Source organism: Macaca fascicularis, chromosome 1 (assembly GCF_037993035.2).
Source record: "Macaca fascicularis isolate 582-1 chromosome 1, T2T-MFA8v1.1".
Classification (NCBI taxonomy): Eukaryota; Metazoa; Chordata; class Mammalia; order Primates; family Cercopithecidae; genus Macaca; species Macaca fascicularis.
The window spans coordinates 78,566,259-78,588,475 of record NC_088375.1 but is presented as its reverse complement, the minus strand read 5'-3'; the positions used below and the strand labels follow the sequence as shown (position 1 = coordinate 78,588,475).

The window sequence follows — 22,217 nt, the reverse complement described above, 5'->3', positions numbered from 1 at the left end:
GTGAGCAGCTCTAACTGACTAGGAGTACAAGCCAACTCCACACTAAGTATCATCACCAACAGGAGCCTGGGGCAGTAAAGATGGCACGCCCACTCAGAAGCCTGTGGGCTGCCTTTCTTCACCTGCTTGGGAAACTCTCTCAACCACTGGGAATATTAAGCAGACTAAATGCCCCAGGATCAAAGGCATGTCCAGTTGAGGCCACCAACAGTGGTGCGTGCAGTGCCACACTGAAGATATTTCCTCAAAGCTCAGGTTTGAGCTAGAAGGAAGGCCAAGTCTGAGGAGCCTTGGAGAAAAGAGAGAAAATAAGCAAAAAGGGATAGATAGATGATTCTCCTTACCACGCACACAACCTTTGACCTGTAACCCATTGTTGTGCCTGCCAAATCCTGACCTACTCACTGGTAATAAAATATACAGAAATGATTTTCAATGTGGATATAATACTCTTCTGTTTAATCCTTACTCCAACAGAATAAAAAAACTTGCTACTTTTGACTAACCCAGCATTTAAAATATATAGTCAACCTAAACATTGTTGAATCATGAGGGCTACAAAGTTAATAAGATATTTGCTTGAATTCACTTTGAAGAAGGAAAAAAACTCATATAAACAAAACTGAATACAGATTTAAAATTTTTCAGTAGTGCAGGTTCCTAGATGGAAGGAATTTTGTCACCAGTTATATAAAAAGCATATGCTAAAAACTATAAAAGTATGGTAGCAAAACAGGCAAAGATTATTAAAATTTTTAGGTAAGACTTGGAACATGTAGGCCAATTGTGGTGGCTCATGCCTGTAATCCCAATACTTAGGGAGGCCTAGGAGGGCAGATTGTTTGAGGCTAGGAGTTCAACACCAGCCTAGGCAACATGGTGAAACCCCATTTCCACAAAAAATACAAAAAAATTAGCTGAGTGTGATGGCACACACCTGTAGTCCCAGCTATTCAAGAGGCTTAAGTAGGAGGATCACCTGAGCCCAAGAAGTTGAGAAGAATACAGTGAGCTGTGATTGTACCACTGCACTCCAGCTTGGGCAACAGAGCGAGACCCTGTCTCAAAAAAAAAAAAAAAAAAAAAGACTTGGTCCATGTTATTAAAGCAAAGACAATTGATTTGATTATGCGGATGCATTATGAAACTAACTTACATTAAAATTCTCAAAAAACTAGGAATGTCATCGTATTTCATACTTTGAAAGACATTGTTTCATTACCTGCTTTCCCATTTAACATGATATTAACATCTATCCACATCAAGTGATACTAAAGTTTTATGGCTGTAGCCTATGCAACTGTACAGACATACCATATTTTATTTTAATCAATAAATTCCTAATTTTTGAACACTTAAATTATTTCCTACTCTACTCTTAGAAGCTACTAACATTTAATTCCCTAGAAATTAACTGGAAATTTGAAATCTAGAGGACAAATCTTAGAAATACATAATAGGAAATAGGAAAAACATACTGGGCAATTATTAAAACTGCACAGGATTACTGAAAAGCTGTAAAATCACCGCATGGGCACCAAATGTACCAATATAAAAATATTTGCTTTTGATAATCTCATAATTTTGGCCAAACTGTCATATGAATAACTTAATTCCTTGTCAAATCATGCTACCATACATCTTCTGGAAGCCTCTAAAATGTTTGTGGCTATTCTCAATGACATTTCTTTCCTTTTCAAAGGCTGATGGTGAATGGGATCTCTCCTTCCAAGCTGTGACTCTGAATTTGTGCTCCTCCCACCCTACCTCCCTTGCCTTGACCCTTCAATGCCAGTGACATTCAGGTACGGCAACCATCAGTTGTATTTCCCCAAGGAAATTTAAGATAGAATTAGGCAAAAGTTATGGAAACACAGTGTCACTGCTTCCATTTGTCATACATTTATATAAAACTAACTTTTATAGTTGACTTTCCTGATTCAAATAAAAAAGATCTAGTGATCACTAAGCAGGTAAGGTTCTTTCTGCTGAAGATTTGGGAACTAGGTGGAAAACTACCCTTGCAGACTCTTGCAGTCTAGTTTGGTAACTTCCTCAATGTGGAAACCAACCATGTAAACAACTTTTTGGGGGTTCTTTCACAGTAAAGTGATTATATTTTACATAATTATACCATCAGTTTATATACAGTATTTTATATTTACTATAGCATTCTTAATCTTTTTGAGTCTTCCTAAATCTCTTCTTCCCCTTATTTTATTTTTTTAAATGCTATTTCTTTGTTTTTGTTTTTCTTAAAAAATTTTTAAATCTTCTTTTAAAGTTCCAGGGTACATGTTCAGGATGCACAGGTTTGTTACATAGGCAAATGTGTAACATGGTGGTTTGCTGCACCTATCAACCTGTCACCTAGGTATTAAGTCCAGCATGCAATAGCTATTTTTCCTAATGCTCTCCCCCAACCTCCGCTCTCCTCTGAAAGGCCCCCGTGTGTGTTGTTCCCCTCTCTGTGTCCATGTGTTCTCATTGTTCAGTTCCCACTTACAAGTGAGAACATGTGGTGTTTGGTTTTCTGTTCCTGCATTAGTCTGCTGAGGATAATGGCTTCTGGCTTCATCCATGTTCCTGCAAAGGATGTGATCTCATTCCTTTTTATGGCTGCATAGTAGTCTATGGTGTATATGTACCACATTTTCTTTACCCAGTCTATCACTGATGGGCATTTGGGTTGATTCAATGTCTTTGCTATTGTGAATAGTCCTGCAGTGAACATAAATGTGCATGTACCTTTATAACAGAATGATTTATATTCCTTTGGGTATATACTTAGTAATGGGATTGCTGGGTCAAATGATATTTTCAGTTCTAAATCTTTGAGGAATCACCACACTGTCTCCCAGAATGGTTGAACTAATTTACATTCCTACCAATAGTGTAAAATTGTTTATCTGCAACCTCGCCAGCATCTGTTGTTTCTTGACTTTTTAATAATCACCATTCTGACTGGCATGAGATGGTATCTCATTATGGTTTTGATTTGCATTTTTCTAATATTTAGTGATGTTGAGCTTTTTTTTCACATTTGTTGGCCATGTGTATGTCTTCTTTTGAGAAATGTCTGTTTATGTCCTTTGCCCACTTTTTAATGGGGTTCTTTTTTTCTTGTAAATTTGCTTAAGTTCCTTGTAGATTCTGGATGTTAGACCTTTGTCAGATGGATAGATTGCAAATATTTTCTTCCATTCTGTAGGTTGTCTGTTCACTCTGATGACAGTTTATTTTGCTATGCAGAAGGTCTTTAGTTTAATTAGATCCCTTTGTCAATTTTTGCTTTTGTTGCAATTCCTTTTGGCGATTTCATCACACAATCTTTGCCCATGCCTATGTCCTGAGTGGTATGGCCTAGATTTTCTTCTAGGGTTTTTATAGTTCTGGGTTTTATATTTAAGTCTTTACTCCATCTTGAGTTAATTTTTGCATAAGGTATAAGGGAAGGGTCCAGTTTCAATTTTCTGCATATGGCTAGCTAGTTCTCTGAGCACCATTTGTTAAAATAGGGATTCCTTTCCCCATTGCTTGTTTTGGTCAACTTTGTTGAAGATGAGTTGTAGATGCACAGTTTTATTTCTGAGTTCTCTATTCTGTTCCATTGGTCTACATGCCTGTTGTTGTACCAATACCATGCTGTTTTGGTTACTGCAGCCTTGCAGTACGGTTTGAAGTCAGATAGCGTGATGCCTCTGGCTTTGTTCTTTTTGCTTAGGATTATCTTGGCTATATGAACTCTTTTTTGGTTCTTTATGAATTTTAAAATACTTTTTTTCTAATTCTGTGAAGAATGTCAATGGTGGTTTAATGAGAATAGCATTGAATTTATAAGTTGCTTGGGCAGTATAGTCATTTTGACAATATTGATTCTTCCTATCCATGAACATGGAACGCTTTTCCATCTTCTTTGGTCCTCTGATTTTCTTGAGCAGTGGTTGTAGTTCTCCTTGAAGAGTTCCCCCACTTCCTTTGCTAGCTGTATTCCTAGGTATTTTATTTCTTCGTGGCAATTGTAAATGGAGTTCATTCATGATTTGGCTCTCTGCTTGCCTGTTGTTGGTGTAAAGGAATGCCTGTGATTTCTGCACATTGATTTTGTATCCTGAGACTTTGCTATAGTTGCTTATAAGCTTTAGAAGCTATTGGGTTGAGATGATAGGGTTTTCTAGATATAGGATCATGTCATCTGCAAAAAAGACAATTTGACTTCCTCTCTTCCTATCTAAATGCTCTTTGTTTCTTTCTCTTGCCTGATTGCTCTGGCCAGAAATTCCAATACTATGTTGAATAACGAGTGGTGAGGGAAGGCATCCTTGTCTTGTACCAATTTTCAAGGGGGAATGCTTCCAGCTTTTGCCCATTCAGTATGATATTTGCTGTGGGTTTGTGATATACGGCTCTTACTATTTTTAAGGAACTCAAAATATGTTCCTTCAATACCTAGTTTATTGAGAATTTTTAACATGAAGGGATGTTGAATTTTATCGAAGGCCTTTTCTGTGTCTATTGAGATAATCATGTGGTTTTTGTCTTTAGTTCTGTTTCTGTGACTAATTACATTTATTGATTCACGTATGTTGAACCAGCCTTGCATCCTGGGGATGAAGCCAACTTGATCATGGCGGATAAGCTTTTTGATGTGCTGCTGGATTCAGTTTGCCAGTATTTTGTTGAGGATTTTTGAATCGATATTCATCAGGGATATTGACCTGAAGTTTTCCTTTTTTTGTTGTATCTCTGCTAGGTTTTGGTATCAGGATGATGTTGGCCTTATAGAATGAGACAGGGAGGAGACCCTCCTTTTCATTGTTTGTAATAGTTTCAGAAGAAATAGTTTCAGTTCCTCTTTGTACCTCTGTTAGAATTCAGCTGTAAATCCATCTGGTCCTGGGCTATTTTTGGTTGGTAGGCGATTTATTACTGCCTCAATTTAAGAACTTGTTATTGGTCTGTTCAGGGATTCAAGCTCTTCCTTTCAGTCTTGGGAGGGTATATGTGTCCAGAAATTTAAATAAACACAGTCAAATGATAAGGAGGATGCCACCATTGACCCCATAGAAATACAAACAAACATGGTTTGTTTGCTCTTGGTTCTTTAATTCTTTTAGTTGTGACATTAGGGTGTTGATTTGAGATCTTTCTAGCTTTTCGATGTGGTATTTAGTGCTATAAATTTCCCTCTTACCATTGCTTTAGCTGTGTCTCAGAAATTCTGTTATGTTGCCTTTTTGGTCTCACTAGTTTCAAAGAATTTCTTGATTTTGCCTTAATTTCATTATTTACCCAGAAGTCATTCAGGAGCAGGTCGTTCAATTTCCACGTAATTGTGTGGTTTTGAGTGTGCTTCTTCATCCTGAGTTCTAATTTGATTGTGCTGTGGTCTGGGAGACTGTTAGGATTTCAGTTCTTTTGCATTTGCTGAGGAGTGTTTTACTTCCAATTATGTGATCAATTTTAGAGTAAATACCATGTGTCACCAAGAAAAATGTATATTCTGTTGTTTTGGGGTAGAGAGTTCTGTAGAGATCTATCAGGTCCACTTGGTCCAGAGCTGAGTTCAAGTCCTGAATATCTTGTTACTTTTCCGTCTCGATGATCTGTCTAATACTGGCAGTGGGGTATTAAAGTCTTCCACTATTATTGTGTGTGTGTGTGTCTAAGTCTCTCTGTAGGTCTTTAAGAACTTGTTTTATGAATCTGGGTCCTCCTATATTGGGTGCATATATATTTAGGATAGTTAGCTCTTCATATTGAATTGAACCTTTTACCATTATGTAATGCCCTTCTTTGTCTTTTTTGACCTTTGTTGGTTTAAAGTCTATTTTGTCAGAAACTAGAGTTGCAACCCCTGCTTTTTTCTGCTTTCCATTTGCTTGGTAAAGTTTCCTCCATTCCTTTATTTTGAGCCTATGTGTGTCTCTGCAAGTGAGATATGTCTCTTGAATACAGCACACTGATGGATCTTGTCTTTACCCAGCTTGCCATTCTGTGTCTTAATTGGGGTATTTAGCCCATTTACATTTAGGGTTAATATTGTTATGTGTGAATTTGATCCTGTCATCATAATGCTGGGTGGCCAATTCTGCAGACTTGTTAACGTAGTTGCTTCATAGTGTCATTGGTCTGTGTACTTCAGTGTGTTTTGTAATGGCTGGTAACAAATTTTCCTATCCATGTTTAGTACTTCCTTCAGGAGCTCTTGCAAGGCAGGCCTGGTGGTGGCAAAATCCCTCAGCATGTGCTTATCTGAAAAGGATTTTACTTCTCCTTCATTTTTGAAGCTTAGTTTGGACAGATATGAAATTCTGGGTTGGAAATTCTTTTCTTTAAGAACGTTGAATATTGGCTCCCAATCTCTTTTGGCTTGCAGGGTTTCCACTGAGAGGTCTGCTGTTAGTCTAATGGACTTCCCTTTGTAGGTGACCTGGCCTTTCTCTCTGGTAGATCTTAACATTTTTTCCTTCATTTGACCTTGGAGAATCTGATGATTATGTGTCTTGCGGTTGATCTTGTGGAGTATCTTATTGGGGTTCTCTGTATTTTCTGAATCTGAATGTTGGCCTGTCTTGCTAGATTGGGGAAGTTCTCCTGGATGATATCCTGAAGTGTGTTTTCCAACTTGGTTCCATTCTCCCCATCTCTTTTAAGTACTCCAATCAAGTCTTTTTACATAGTCCCATGTTTCTTGAAGGTTTTGTTCATTCATTCATCCTTTTTTCTCTAATCTTGACTGCCTGCCTCATTTCACTAAGATAGTCTTCAAACTGATAGTCTCTCTTCCACTTGGTCTATTCGGCTATTGCTACTTGTATTTGCATCATGAAGTTCTCGTGCTAGGTTTTTCGGCTCCATCAGGTCATTAAGTTCCTCTCTAAGCTGGTTATTTTAGTTAACAGCTCCTGTAATCTTTCGTCACGGTTCTTAGCTTCTTTGCACTGGGTTTGAACATAATCCTTTAGCTCAGCAAAGTTCATTATTACCCACTTTCCTAAGCCTACTTCTGTCAGTTAATCCATCTCAGCTTCAGCCAGTTCTCTTCCCTTGCTGGAGAGGTGTTGCAATCATTTGGAGGAGAAGAAACATTCTTCTTTGGGGATTTTCAGCATTTTCAAGTTGGTTTTTCCTCATCTTGGTGGATTTATCTACCTTTGATCTTTGAGGCCGTTGACCTTTGGATGGGGTTTTTGTGGGGTTTTTTATGTAGCTGTCATTGCTTTCTGTTGGTTTGTTTTTCTTCTAACACTCAGGCCCCTCTTCTGCAGGTCTGCTGCAGTTTTCTGGGGGTCTACTCCAGACCCCATTTGCCAGATTGCTGTCTGCTCCTTTCTCTGGAAGCTTCGTCCCAGAGGGGCAGCAACCTGACCCAGCTGGAACTCTCCTGTATAAGTTGTCAGCTTGGGAGGTCTCACCCAGACAAAAAGCACAGTATCACAGATGTCCTTAAGGAAGCAGTCTGGTTGCTTGGTGGAGCTGGTGCTCTGTGCTCGGGGAATCCCCCTCATCCTGAACGCCCAGACTCTTCAGTCAGCAGGTAGGACTGCTTAACTTGAGATCACAGCTGCCCCTCCCCACAGGTGCTCTGTCTCGGGGAGATGAGAGTTCTGTCTGTAAGTCCCTAGCTGGAGTTGCTGGGATTCCTGCAGGGAGGCCCTGCCTGGTGAGGAAGGATGGATCTGGGTCCCACCTAAAGAAGCAGTCTGGCAGTGATCTGCCATAGCTGCTATGCTGTGCTGTGGGGAACACAGCCCATTCCAAACCGTGCAGCCTCCCTAACACTGGCAGGGGAAAATCACTGACTAGAGCTGCAGTAATGGTGGTTGCCCCCAACACTGGGAACTTGGTCATCTCAGGCAGAGTCTAGGCTGCTGTGCTGGCCAGCGGGGATTCCAAGTCAGTGGGTCTTAGTTTGCGGGGATCCATGGGAGTGGGACCCCCTGAGTGAGGCTGCTTGGCTCCCTGGCTTCAGCCCCCTTTCCGTGGGAGTGCACTGAGCCTTTCTGGAGTTTCGGGAGCCACCAGATTATGTAAAAACTCCGGCAGCTCAGTGCCTGCCCAAATGGTTTCTGGCAGGAGCAGCTGCCATGGGTCTGCTCAGTTTTGTGCTTGGGACCCAAGGCCCTGGTGGTGTAAGCTCACAGGGAATCTCCCGATCCATGAGTTGCAAAAATCCATGGGAAAAGCGTAGTGCCCCAGGCAGGCAGCACACTCCCTCACTGCCTCTCTTGGCCCAGTGCAGCTCCTGGATGAACCGCTCATCCCTGCCCCCCACAGCTTTTCCTTGCTCTTCACGGGTTACACCAACCACCTAGTCAGTTCTAATGAAAGACCATGGGTACCTCAGCTGGAAGGGCAGAAATCACTTGCCTTTTGCGTTCCTCTCGATGGGAGCTTTAGACAGGCATTGTTTCTACTCAGCCATCTTTGGCCCTTCCTTCTTCCCCTTACTTTGTAAAAAAATTGATTAATACTTTTCTTAGAGTTAATGTCTTAGTCTGTTTGGGCTGCTATAACAAAATATCATAAACTGGCTGGCTTATAAACCACAGAAATTTATTTCTCACAGTTCTTGAGGCTGTGAGATTAAGATCAAGGTGCGTGAAGGCCTGCTTCCTAGATGGCCATCTTTTTGTTGTGATTTCACATGGTAGAAGGGTAGAACAAGCTCCCTTGGGCCTCTTTTATAGGGGCACTAATTCCATTCGTGACGGCCCTCATGACCTAATCATCTCCTAAAGGCCCCATCTTCTAATACTACCACATTTATTTTTTTATTTTTTATTTTTTATTTTTTGAGACGGAGTCTCGCTCTGTAGCCCAGGCTGGAGTGCAGTGGCCGGATCTCAGCTCACTGCAAGCTCCGCCTCCCGGGTTCACGCCATTCTCCGGCCTCAGCCTCCCGAGTAGCTGGGACTACAGGCGCTGCCACCTCACTCGGCTATTTTTTGTATTTCTTAGTAGAGACGGGGTTTCACCGTGTTAGCCAGGATGGTCTCGATCTCCTGACCTCGTGATCCGCCCATCTCGGCCTCCCAAAGTGCTGGGATTACAGGCTTGAGCCACCGCGCCCGGCCTAATACTACCACCTTTAGGGTTAGAATTTTAACATATAAATTTTGGCAGAGGATGCGGGGGGCACTAAGATTCATAACATAGTGGTTTACATCATTTTATATTTTGTACTGCTCATACATGTGATAGATTAATATGGAAAATACCTTTACAAGTTTTATTGTTTTCTTGATTCAAAAACAGCACAACATATTTGTGTCTTCAAAACTCAACACTTAGCTCCCAAGTTTCTAGGCTAGTCAAGGGTTTTCCCTATATTCCCACATGTAACTTTTGGATGGGAATTTCTAGAAGGAAAACATAAAGTTTGTTTTTCCTGCACCTTACTTACAAATAGTAATACTCTGCTACAGTTTGAATGTGTCTCCTGAAGTTCCTGTGTTAGAAACTTGATCCCCAATGCAAAAGTGTTGGGAGGTGTGGCTTGATAAGAGGTGATTAGGCTCTGGTCTCACAAATGAATTCTTGTGAAAGTGGGTTAGTTATCTCGAGAGTGGCTTTGTTATAAAAAGCATATTTGGCCCCCTCTTATTTTCTTGCGTGTGCTCTCTTGACCTCACTTTATGTCATGGGGTGATGCAGCAAGATTGCCCTTACAGAAGTTGGCATCTTGATATTGAACTACCCAGCCTCCAGAGCTATGAGAAAGAAATTTCTTTTCTTTATAAAGTATCCATTATGTGGCATTCTGTTACAGCAACACAAATGAACTAAGAGAGACTCCTTTCATTTCTAGTCTGTGATGGTTGTGGGTGATGAACAATAAAACAGATGACTCAGATAATTAACCAAAACATTTATCCAACCATTATTCTATTTAACTATTTAACTCAAAACTCTCCCCATGCTGTCTATTAACTGGTCAATTTTAAAGCTCATCTGCCAGTATCATCCTTGAGTCAAGATACTAAACTAGTATTAAATAATACTGTCAATAGAATCATACTTACAAGCAAGAGCTTTTACTATTGACTAAGAAAATTCTGATTTTATAAACATTAAATGTACTTTCACCTATTAATTACCTATGCATGTTATGGGCACTATTTCTTTTTCCATCTGAAAGGAAGGGGACCGTTTCATGCCATTTGAATAGATTTAATATTTTCCATTATATTCTATTCTACTGACACTGGTAAAAATGTTCATTTGTTCAGGCAATATTTTACATTATTACAGGGCTTGAATTGTAAATGCTGAAGTACTTTCTAAAAATTACCTCAAGAGAAAAGGTATTACAACTGTGTATTTTGGCTTTAAAGCAGTGATTAGCAAACTTTTTCTGTAGAGTCATATAGTCAACATTTTAGGTTTTGTGAGCCACACCATCAATGTCACCAATAGACAAGAAAATGCAAACTGAAAACAAATGGATACCTTTTTTTTTCTTTTTGCCCTTCAGATTGGCAAAAATGCTAAAGATTGATAATATCAATCTTTGATGAGTTTGTGGAGAAATAACTACTCTCTAAATTACCCCAACCATTTGGAAAATTACTTTGGTAGCATTTGTTAAAAATTTAAATGTATATATTCCAAAGATATACACATAGTCAAGTACACTAAGACACATCAGAGCCGAGGCTTTAGGTGAGGTGAGTGGGAGTGGGGATGGGGCTGCACAGACCAAGGGTGACTGTGTCATGGACTGAGGAGCATGAGGAACCTGCCTCTGCGGCTGAGGTTAAAAAGAAGTGTTGTCACATAGACCTAGAGATGGAACTTTTGAGAATGTCTCTATAAGACGGATACCAATAACATAAATGTATAAGGATGTGTACTCTGGAGAAATGAAAAACTGTGAACACTTCACCAAAAGAAAGGTTGAATAAATTATGATATATCTATCTGTTAATACTAATGAAATAATATGCATCTATTAAAAAGATCTTGATGTTCTGATCTAGAAGGATCCCCAAACTATTATAAGTGAAAAAAATTAAAATGTTACATAGTATGATTTCATTTTTATGAAAAAGTAAAATAAAATAATTCTCTATGTACATATTCATTCACTTATTTATTTTTATTTTTTTGACAGGGTCTGTCACTCTGTCATCCAGGCTAGAGCACAGTGGTACAACCATAGCTCATAGCTCATTGCAGCCTCAAACTCCAGGGCTCAAGTCATCCTCCCTCCTCAGCCTTCCAAGTAGCTGGAACTACAGGCATGCAATACTACACCAGGCTAATTTAAAAATACTTTGTAGAAATCAAGTTGCACTAGGTTACCCAGGCTGGTCTCAAACTCCTGGTCTCAAGCAAGCCATCCTCCACAGCCTACCAAAGTGCTGGGATTATAGTCATGAGCCACTGCACCTGGTCTGTTTTCTTTAACGAAGGAAAATCTATAGAAGAATTCATCCTAAACGATTAGCACTAGTTATATTAGGAGTTCAGACTAAAAGGAAATGGATAGGGAAGAAGAGATGATTAATTTTACTTTAGAAACTCCTGAAATGCTAAAATTAAACAAAACACATTACTTTGGTTTCTCAAACTACCAAAACTAAAACAGTAAATAACAATATATTATAGTATTATGTGGCTAAGAACAGAATTTCTTTATCAAAATCTTTTAGCTTATGTTTTTTAAAAAAACGATAAATAAGTATGGCATAATTAAGTTGAATTTAAACTAATCCCTTAATTTTTATGCCTTCTTTAATAAATATGCTTTGAATACACACTACATGCTTCAGCACTAATGACTCTGAGAAAGCTACTGTGTCATTATACAACAGATTATAAATTTGGGGAGAGAAGGTTTACATGGGAAAATAACAGTGAATGAAACAAGACAGCATATAAGCAGCTAAGAGCTAAATGACAGGATAAGCAATTGAAAAAGCTGATGAGTTTTGGAGTATTCGGCCATAAAAGATTCTATCCAGGGACAAGACTTGAAATGATCTATGGAAATGGAATTTTCATAATGTAATGGGAATGTTTAGGCAAGGGCACTACATAAAGACAGGCATGGAGATAGACAAAGCTGAGTATGTTCATGGGAAAATAAGACTCAGTTCAGTCAAATGACAGGTTAATATTAAGTGGTAGAAAGTACAGGACCAATTATTTCTTTCTGCTATGCAGGGTGATTACACTGGAAACTGTCCTCTAAGGCAAATATAAGTCCCATTATAGTTCAATCATTTCTAAACAGATCAGGTGGAAGCTAAGTGGTTATATCCATCAATTCTTAAAGTAGTTATCTCCACGTCTATCCTTATGCCCTGGATACTATCCAGAGTTTTGATTCTGAATTTTCATTATTTTCCTTTTTTTGCTTATGTTACTACATATAATACTTCAGTAAGTTGATTACTTTCAACTCCTATATATTTTACAGCAACATTCTAGATTCATTTCTCTTCCTGTAAGAATACATCCTCCAACTAAGGTGTTTTCAAATGGTCACTGTGTAGTCAAACAGTTGAGACATTTTATGCCAAAGAACATGCATGGTTTTTGTACCTTCATATTTAAATGTCAACACGGCTAGATAAAATTTCTAGGCTCAATGTGCTTTTCTTTAAATACTTTAAAAATATTTTCCCCTTTACTTTACTGTATCCATGTTGCTGTTGAGAAACCTAAGATCAATCTGAATCTTGTTCCTTGTTTTTTTTTTTTTTTAATTTTTTGAAACGGAGTCTCGCTCTGTTGCCCAGGCTGGAGTGCAGTGGCATGATCTCAGCTCACTGCAAGCTCCACCTCCCAGGTTCATGCTATTCTTCTGCCTCAGCCTCCTGAGTAGCTGGGACTACAGAATCTTGTTTGTTTTAAGGTTTTCTTCGCTCTGACTCTGGAATCTTTAAAATATTCTTCACCTTGTTTTCGGTATCTATAAATTCCACTTCAAGAGTCCAGGAATAGATTTTCTTTCTGGCTTCTATTTGCGACTCTGGGTCCTTTCAAAATGAAATCTTCCCTCTTTATTTTTTGTTATTATTTCTTTAACTATTTCTCTTCCTTCATTTTGCTCCCTTTCCTTTCAAAACACCTATTATCTGAATGTTACCAATTCTATTTCTACCTTTCATATATCTTAGTTTTCTTTTATATGTTCTATCTCTATTCTTCCCTGCTGCCTTATGGGAGAACATTTCAAACCCTCTTCTAGTTCCCATTATATAATTTCTATGGTTTGCTGTTTTTAAGTGAATAACGTGAGGCAACTTTATAAATTAATTATTACCTGAGTCTGCCTTCATTAAACGGCTTATTTGTAAATAAAAATGTAATGTGCCAATATGATATTAAATAAACATTATAAAAAGGAAAATGAAGCGGGAAAGTTTAATGTACCATTTTGTGTTGTGTTATACATGCAAAAACGAATTCTTTTTTGTTGTTTTTAACTTGCATTTATGAGAAGTGTGGTCCCTTTTACATGTTCTTTAAAGTATAATTCCCTTTAAAATTTTCAATCATTAAAAAAATGAAAGATAAAAATTTTACCCATAACCCTGAAACAAGTTATTACAATAAATTGCAATATACCAGAATATTTACTCACACTTGGAATAGTTGAAGATTTTTTCCTCTCTGGCCCTACAAGAGGGCTTGCAGTCATCTCGCTTTTTGATCCAACTGTTGTGCTGCCAAGTTTTCGAGCCACATCTTTGTCCCACTCTTCTTTCTGTTCACTTTCCACACTGTTAGCCTGAGCTCTTTTGGTATATGATACAGCAGGAGGAATGGATGGACCAGCTATAATTTAAAAAAAAAAAATAGCATAATGAGCTGAAAAACAACTGATTTATTTTCTGCTCACAAACAAAAACTCTGTATTAAAATTATCCACATTTGCATGCTTTAAACTCTGAACGAAGATTAAATTGTGATTTCAAAAATCAGGTCAGTCCCTGTAAAAGGGATTATATTTATAATTCAGTAATATAAGTCTGTGAGAACTAGATGACACAAGTACATAGAGACGTGAATGTACAATGCTTTAAAAACACAAGTTTAGGTAGAACCCGTGTGTTGTTTCACTTATTTGACTTTTTCCCCTACCATGATCACTGAAACGCCGCTGCTTCTGATTTGCTGAGATACTTCTCTGGACCTTCAGGTGAGCAGGGGACTGAAGAGTGCTGTTGTTTAAGTCACTACTGGGCCGGGACCTCTGACACAAGTTTCCACTGGATAATGATTCACCACCTTCAAACTATAAGAAGAAAAACCACAAGGATTTTAAAGCAAAAAAAAAAAAAAAAAAAAAAAAGTTTGCACAAATACTGCACTTTTGATTTTCTAAATGATTTAAAGCTATATAAGAAGTAATCCAAACTGAAAAAACAGTGTAGTATTGGGCCTAGAACTTTAAGTTGGCAAGCAGGAAAAGGAGCGAACTGGATAGAATATGCTTTAGTGACTACTCATAATCTTCTATTATCTTGTACAAATCCTTAGTTTAGTCAAAATACCAAAGAACAGCTACCAATTATTGAATGGTTATTATAGACTAGGCACTGTGCTAAGCTCTTTCTATATGTTACTTTATTTAATCATCACAACAAACCTATGATGTATTAACCTACACTTTACAGATGGAAAAACTGAGGTTAAAAAAGTTAAGGGGCATTATTGAGATTCAAACTTAAAATAAAATCTAAAATTTTAAATATACACACATGTATATACACATATGTATGCATATAAACATACATATAGATTTGTTTGTTTTGTTTTCTCCACATTTGCAAAAAAAAAAAAAATACAGTTTACTGTTTCTGATCAGGAAACCGTATCTACTTAGAACTCAGCATGGTAAACTGCGGGTTGACACAGTATCCCTCTCTCTGTAACATACAAGTTGTTTGCTGCCAGCAAACTTTTGATGGCCTCACTGGCATCCCAATAGGAAATCTAAATTCATATACAGATAATACTAGTGATAAATCGCAGAGTAATACTGATGATGATAAACAGCTAATGCAGAGCACATAATAATCCGCTAGAAACTGTTCCGAGTTTTTAAGCCCATAATAATCCACTAGAAACTGTTCCGAGTTTATAAGTGCTCACTCATTTAACACTTTCAATGATCCTAAAAGATAAGCACTATTATTGCCCTCATTTTATAGATAAGAAAACTGAGGCACAGAAAATTAATTGCCTTAGTTGCACAGTTAGTGGTTGTGCTGGGACAGGGCAGGGGTCGGGGGGACTTAGATCCAGTGAAGCTGGCTCCAAAGTTCAGGCTCTTACTACTTACCAGTAGCCTCATCCATTTATATTTGATACAATTCACACTTCATTTAAATTCATGCATGGTACGGTTATATACTTATAAAATTAGTGCTTCTTTTATATTTAAATTAACAGGAAAATTAAAGACCTCAGGAGTGTACTTTAAAATCTAAGTAGAAACAGTTCAAAGCCTTTAGAAATAACCATTTGTACTATTTCCCACTTAAAATTCTCTTGACTTGGCTTCTTTGATACCACATCTCTAGCTGTTAATGTCTCCACTAAAGATTCTCTTCCATTATAATAGTACCCACCTGGTAGGTTCACTGGGAGGATTAGATTAATTAATATTTGTAAAGTCCTTAGAACAGTCCCTGGCACATTACTATGTGCAATGTGTTCCCCTCTAATGAAGACTCCAAATCTGTTAATTATTCAAATCTCTCCCCCTAATTCAGATCTATATATCCAAATGCCTAATAGACAGCTCCATCCAACAGAATCTCAAATTTAACCATCCCAAATTGAACTTCTTCTCTTCCCCCTGAAATCTGTACCTTTCCTATCTTTGCAAATGTGCTTGCACAGTCATCCATATTGGAAATCTCATGGGCTCTTATCTCTTATTTCTAACTGGTCCCCAAGTACTACTGTTAATTCTACTTCTTACATGTCACACAGACCTGCCTTGGTGGGTCTGACCTTAGCCTACTGTAGGTACATGTCCACCTATATGCTCCCAGAGTATGCTGTGCATCCCCCAAATGAGAACACATACTGTACCATACTATTAACTGCTCGCCTCACCTCTAGACCAAGGGCTCCTTGAGAACAGAGACTTTCTCGTCTTTCTATTCACAGTACCCAGCATTGTTTCTGGTACAATAAAGGTTCAATATATGCCAGCTGGAATGCACTGCTCCATTAACAGTTACTATGGAATTATAAATAATTTCAGCTTTTTGTCTCTAAAATACCTCCCACAGATGTCTAATTTCCAATAAATTGTTAATGTCCTGCAATCTGTTCTTGACTCTCCATGTATAGCCTTTATATTTGTTTTGCTAAAGAATCATTTGCTTTTATGCTTCATGATACGGTTTGGACGCTCTGTCCCCTCCAAATCTCATGTTGAAGTGTGACCTCCAATGTTGGAGTGGGCCTAGAGGGAGGTATTTGAGTCAAGAAGGTGGACCCTTCATGAATGGCCTGGTGCTGTCCTCATGGTAACAAGCTCTCCCTCTTTGTGTTCACGCTAGATCTGGTTATTTAAAAGAGCGTGGCACCTCCCCCACCTCTCACCTGCTCCCTCTTGCCATGTGACATGCTGGCTCCCCCTCACCTTCCATCATGTCTGTAAGCTTCCTGAGGCTCTTATCAGAAGCAGATGCCAACACTATGCTTTGTGTACAGCCTGCAGTACTGTGAGTCAAATAAGCTTCTTTTCTTTATAAATTACCCAGTCTCAGGTACTTCTTTATAGCAATGCAAAACTGACTAACATAGTTCACCATTTGTATACAGTTATTTTCTGAGTATATCTCCTTATTATAGTTCTCCTGGCCTTGAGAATTCCCAACTGAAAGCATCAGTCACTTGACACTTTATAAGGCAAAATGTCATCACATAACCTTTCCTGGAGTTACCTCTTTTAACAATCCTTTAAGACATACATTTTATTTTAAATGCTATCACTTCCTCACGTTTCAGTCACTGTCTTTTCTGCACACCTGGAATAACCATATTACCTTTGGTGGGACTGTTACATTTGGATGCACAAGCTGTGGGGGAGGCCATTCTCAAAGGCTAGGCTGTGAATGGTGGCTCTTGGAGCTAAGAAAGACAGTAGGCCTATTCTTTCATAAAATCTGTCTTGGTACCCAGAAATAAAACCAGTTTGTAATTTAACATTGTGATTTTTGAGTTCCAACAAATAAGAATGTTAGAGTAGGATCTTTATATTATTTTTGATTCCACAAAGAATATATTTACTAATATATAAGCTCAAAAAATAATTCACAGTAATTTGAAAAGGTGAAAAACTTACTTCAGGTGGTTTTCTACCTAGAAGAATATAAGTAGCCATAACTTCATCATACTTCTGATTTATTAAGGCATCATTTATTTCATCTCGTGCAAAGCCCATGGTGACCATAATGTCTAGAAATTTAAAAAAGAGAAATTTTCTGAAAATGGTTTTATTTTCATAAACAAATCAACAAACAGGGGCAAGTCTGCCAACTTTGAATATGAAAACTTAGTCATGAAAATTTAGTGTAGTTTAAAAAACTTCTGGACTATTAATATGGATACCATATTTTCACAGATATTGTACAATGATACTTTTACATGCAGAAATTATCTACATCATGGGTAATATATTAACGGGCCCACTTAATTTCTCATTGCCTCATACATTCCTGAGCTAACTTTCTTTGTCCAGTCTAAGACCATGTCAGTCTTTGTTACACGCAAAATTCTCTTTCTCTCAACTCATCCTCAGCTACTCGTGCAGTGGTTTCTTTCGTCTCTTAACAATTTCTGCTTTCTGATTTGCAGTAGGGTGACTCTTCTTTGGGAGATCTGAATTTCCATGGTTTTTCTGATCAGGTTCCTAATACCCTAAAATGCTCTCCCCTGCTACTCTGCCCTCAAGTCAAATAGGAACACAGTTGAGATGACTCAGTTGAGACTAAATGATGGCTTTGGGAAGGGATTGCGAAATGAAAAGAACAAGTTAGAAGGACAGCTCTGGCTGGGTATGGGCAGTAGCAGGACGAGTGACGAGGGAGAATAAACATTGCTAAGACAGTAGAAAAAGAAAGGGAGAGCCAAAGTGTTCAACTCTTAATTCAGTGCCTCTGTATCTTTGGTTAAAATACATGCTATGTTCGCTGATACTTATCAGTCTGATCAGTGCTGATAGTCATATCAGCCATTCCTCCTGCTGGGCATAACTGAAAGTAAAGAATTCAATTTATTTACATTAAGTTTTATATCATCATTGTCAAACATTGAATTAGACCATAATATATATGAGAACAAATTAGGGAACTTGAAATGTATAATTTTTAGTGTATTATCATTAAAATGATAATGCAAGTATTTTTCAAATAAAAATTGCTTCCTATTTATACTTTTAAACACTATTTTGGTACACTAAAGAACTCTTACTTGCTGCCTAGGGACAGTACTTCTTACCATGTTTAAATACTTACCTATTCTTTTTGTGTCATTGAAATCTGGATCAGGCTCAGTATATGGCTTTAGTTCTTCTTCTTCATGACCAACATTCATCCATCGATCTTTCATTATTTGCTAGGAAATAAACTCTACATTATGTGTGGTCAATCAGAACATTCAGCCACTTACTATAACTCTATTTTAACAAATGTAAAATTACTGGTTCACTCAACAAGTTCCATGTGACATTTCTAGTTTGATTAGTGGGTCAAAAAGAGGTGTAAGACTTTGGGACACACAACAACTATGACTGTCTTCCTACACACTCACCAAATGTATTGATTCAAAACACCATGCCTCTCTTATTCCTTCAAAGGGAATATTTTCAAATTTGGTTATTTTAACATAAGAACTTCTTATAAAGCAGATTTTAACTTCTGCTTTAAATTTTTACATTTAAGATTAATATGGAGATTATAATTTTTTCCTGGTTTATGCCAAACATATGCCTTATTTTAAAATCATCACTTATTAAAATATTAGCAAAGAAGAGGTCATGGGGAATGAAAATCAGGGTTAGCAGTAAAGCTATCAATAAAGATAGCTAAGACAATGTGGAAAGGGAAGGCAGTCAAAATTTAAGTCTAGAGTTAGGAATTAGGTAAGAATCAAGCTGGGGTTGATGTGAATTACCAGAGTCAGATTTAAGCTAAGGCTGTGACAATAACAGACAGTCCTGGGCTGTTAAAAGGCAACCTTGTAGGGGGCAAGCTAGAGAATGGGAAAAATATTGGCAAAACATACTGGATAAGGAGTAAATATTCAGAATATGTAAAGAATGCCTGCAACTCAATAACATAAAAACAAATAACCTCAATAAAAAATGGGCGAAGTAATTAATAGATATTTCTCCAAAAAAGATACGTAAGTGGTCAAAAAGCATGCTTGCTGTGTGAAAAGATACTCAACATCATTAGTCATCAGGGAACTCAAAACCATAGTGAGCTATCACCTTATACTCATTAGGATGGCCACTATACTCATTAGGATGGCCACTGTCAAAAAAACAGGAAACAACAAGTGTTGGTGAGCATGTGGAGAAATTGAAACCCCTGTGAACTGCTGGCAGAAATGTAAAATGGTGCAGCTGCTACGGAAAGCAGTACAGAGGTTCCTCAAAAAATTAAAAATAGAACTACCATATGATCCAGTAATCCCACTTCTGGGTATTTATCCAAAAAAACCGAAAGCAGAATATCAAAGAGATATTCAGAAACTTATATGCACTGCAGCATTAGTCACAAAAGCCAAGATGTGGAAGTAACCTAAATGTACATTGACAAATGAATTGATAAAGAAAATGTGGTACATAAATACAAAGAAATATTATTCAGCCTTAAAAAAAATCTTGTTACATGTTACAACATGGATGAACCTTGAGGACATTATGTTAAGTGAAATAAGCCAATCACAGAAAGACAAATACTGCATGATTCTACTTACGCGGATTATCTAAAGTAGTTAAGCTCACAGAAACATAAAGTATAACAGAATGGTGATTGCTGGGGCTGATGAGGGGGAAATGGGGATTTGTTTAACGAGTACAGAGTTTTAGTCACACAATATGAAAAAGTTCTGGAGATCTGTTGTACAACAATGTACACATAGTTAACGACGCTGTAATACACACTTATAAGTTGTTAAGAGGGTAAATATATGTTAGGTGTTTTTTACCACCACCACCACCAAAAAAAAAAGCAATCTAGTAGAGAATTTACTATACTCATGGTCAGGCAATGGGGAACTGGAAGAAACTTATTTGAATAATTCTGTATTAATTTAGAAAGATTGTTCACTTTTTATTACTACAGAATTTTAGGTTTTCATTCTAGGTGCTGATATATTAATTGCTTTTTCCAAGTCCTGTAAAGTACTTTCTCCATCTTTAAACTTTACTTGCCAATATTCCACTAATTAGAAAAATAACTTCCCATATATATACCTTTTGAAGGCTGATTTCTTGACTGCCCAGGTACCTTCTCCTCATTTATTAATATCTACCTAAAGCTAATCACTAGAAAATAAGAAATCCAGGGCAGATCTCTAACAACTGAAATCTCTAACAGGATTGCTGTGCTGAATTGGAGGATTTTCCAGAGGTCATCATCACATGATTTTTTTTTTTTTTTTAAAGACAGGGTCTCACTATGTTGCCCAGCCTGGAACTCCTGGGCTCAAGTGATCTGCTTGCCTCCGCTTCCCAAAGTGCTGGGATTATAGGCATGAGCCACCATGCCCAGCCACATGATACATTTTTAAATTAAACTTTCTAGAGAATTCATATATTTAAAAAATACTATTACGCAGACGTAACTCTTAAAAAATTATCACTAACTTGATTTCTTTTCACCACTTTGGGCAATGGTAATTTAAGTGCCTTATTCAACTACTTTAAATAAAACTAGAGACCTACTACAAATAATTCTACTACCATGTGTCTTTAGTGATATTCATCAATAAGGGAAAAGTGTTGGGGTGGGTGAACATCAGGAGGAAAAAAAAAATGGGCAAAGCAGAGATGCAAAAGTTGCCACACAATTTCTCAAAATACTAAGGCCTTTCCTGTTCCTTCCCTCTCCCCTCTCAAACATTATGTCTGACAGAAGCCTGGGCAAGAGTCAGGCACCAGCATCTGTAGAAATAAAATTTTGTTGTTGGCAGAATTTCCTAGGTTGGAAGGTGAATACATAGAAAACCCTCAGAGAACATATTGAACTACTTAAGGACAGTTATATAGTACACACAGTTCCTCCCATACTGATCAAGCTCCAATCCAGCCATCTACTCCTTGACACCTTTATTGATTCAATTCTACAGCTGCACAAGCAGAGGAAGTAAGGAAGGCATACGGAAGTAGTAGCTCAGCTGATGCTTAAAAGTCTTTAAGCATATATAAAGTAAATCCATAACAAATCCTACCCCTCCACACACGTATCAGTACAAACAAAGGAATCTGACTGTCCTTTTATTAACACATTACTTTTTAATGGGAGTTCTTTGGACATTTGTTGTTATGATAATGAATGAGAAAGACAAAAAAGAAAAATAACAAACATGAGCTAGACACAAAATACTTCTAGTTCCTCAAATCAATTTAAGTCCTTATTGATGTTCTCAAATTTAAGATTACAAGTTTGAAAATAATAACAAGTGGAATAAGATTAATAAATAGTAGAATACTAAGTAAGTAAAAAGTTAGATTCAGGTAGAATAAATACGGGTTAATCATGCAAAAAGGAAGTGGAAGGAAGACAAAGAACCAGGAGAGAAAATGCAGGTGTAAAGACGCCCTCAGGCAAAACCAGCATGTAATGGTTATCTCTCAATGGTATGATTTTGAAAAGTCTCTCTGGCCAGTATGTAGGGAGTGAGTTAGAGGGGTTCAAGATTAGAGGCACATAAATCATGTAAGAGGCTTCAGCTAAATCTAGGAGAGAGATGATGACACTCCAATTTAAAGGTACGCAATGGCAATAGGGAAACAAAAGACATTTTCAATATTTTGCAGGTAAAAATGAACAAAACTTAATGATTTATGCAGTTTTATGGAACTTCATAATCACAATTCATGATTATGAAGGATGGATATCCATATATCTACATGACTGGATATGGGGGAGAGATGAAAAGATGAAGAAATTGAAGACAATGCCCAAATTTCTTATTCAGACAACTGAATTGAGAGGTTGGTATCA

The 22,217-nt window shown here is 37.5% G+C and overlaps 1 protein-coding gene across 16 annotated transcripts in view; it reads right to left on the bottom strand.

Annotated features, from left to right (window-relative positions):
- MARK1 (microtubule affinity regulating kinase 1) overlaps window positions 1-22,217 on the bottom strand; it is a 143,930-nt gene that overhangs the window by 14,477 nt on the left and 107,236 nt on the right. For all 16 annotated transcript variants that reach the window (XM_065542096.2, XM_065542103.2, XM_074036688.1 and 13 more), the window contains 4 exons: window positions 18,498-18,597; window positions 17,327-17,439; window positions 14,101-14,254; window positions 13,601-13,794 (listed from right to left, as the gene is read on the bottom strand). In XM_065542096.2, coding sequence (XP_065398168.1) covers window positions 13,601-13,794; window positions 14,101-14,254; window positions 17,327-17,439; window positions 18,498-18,597 — 561 coding nt within the window. The remainder of the gene's footprint in view (window positions 1-13,600; window positions 13,795-14,100; window positions 14,255-17,326; window positions 17,440-18,497; window positions 18,598-22,217) is intronic.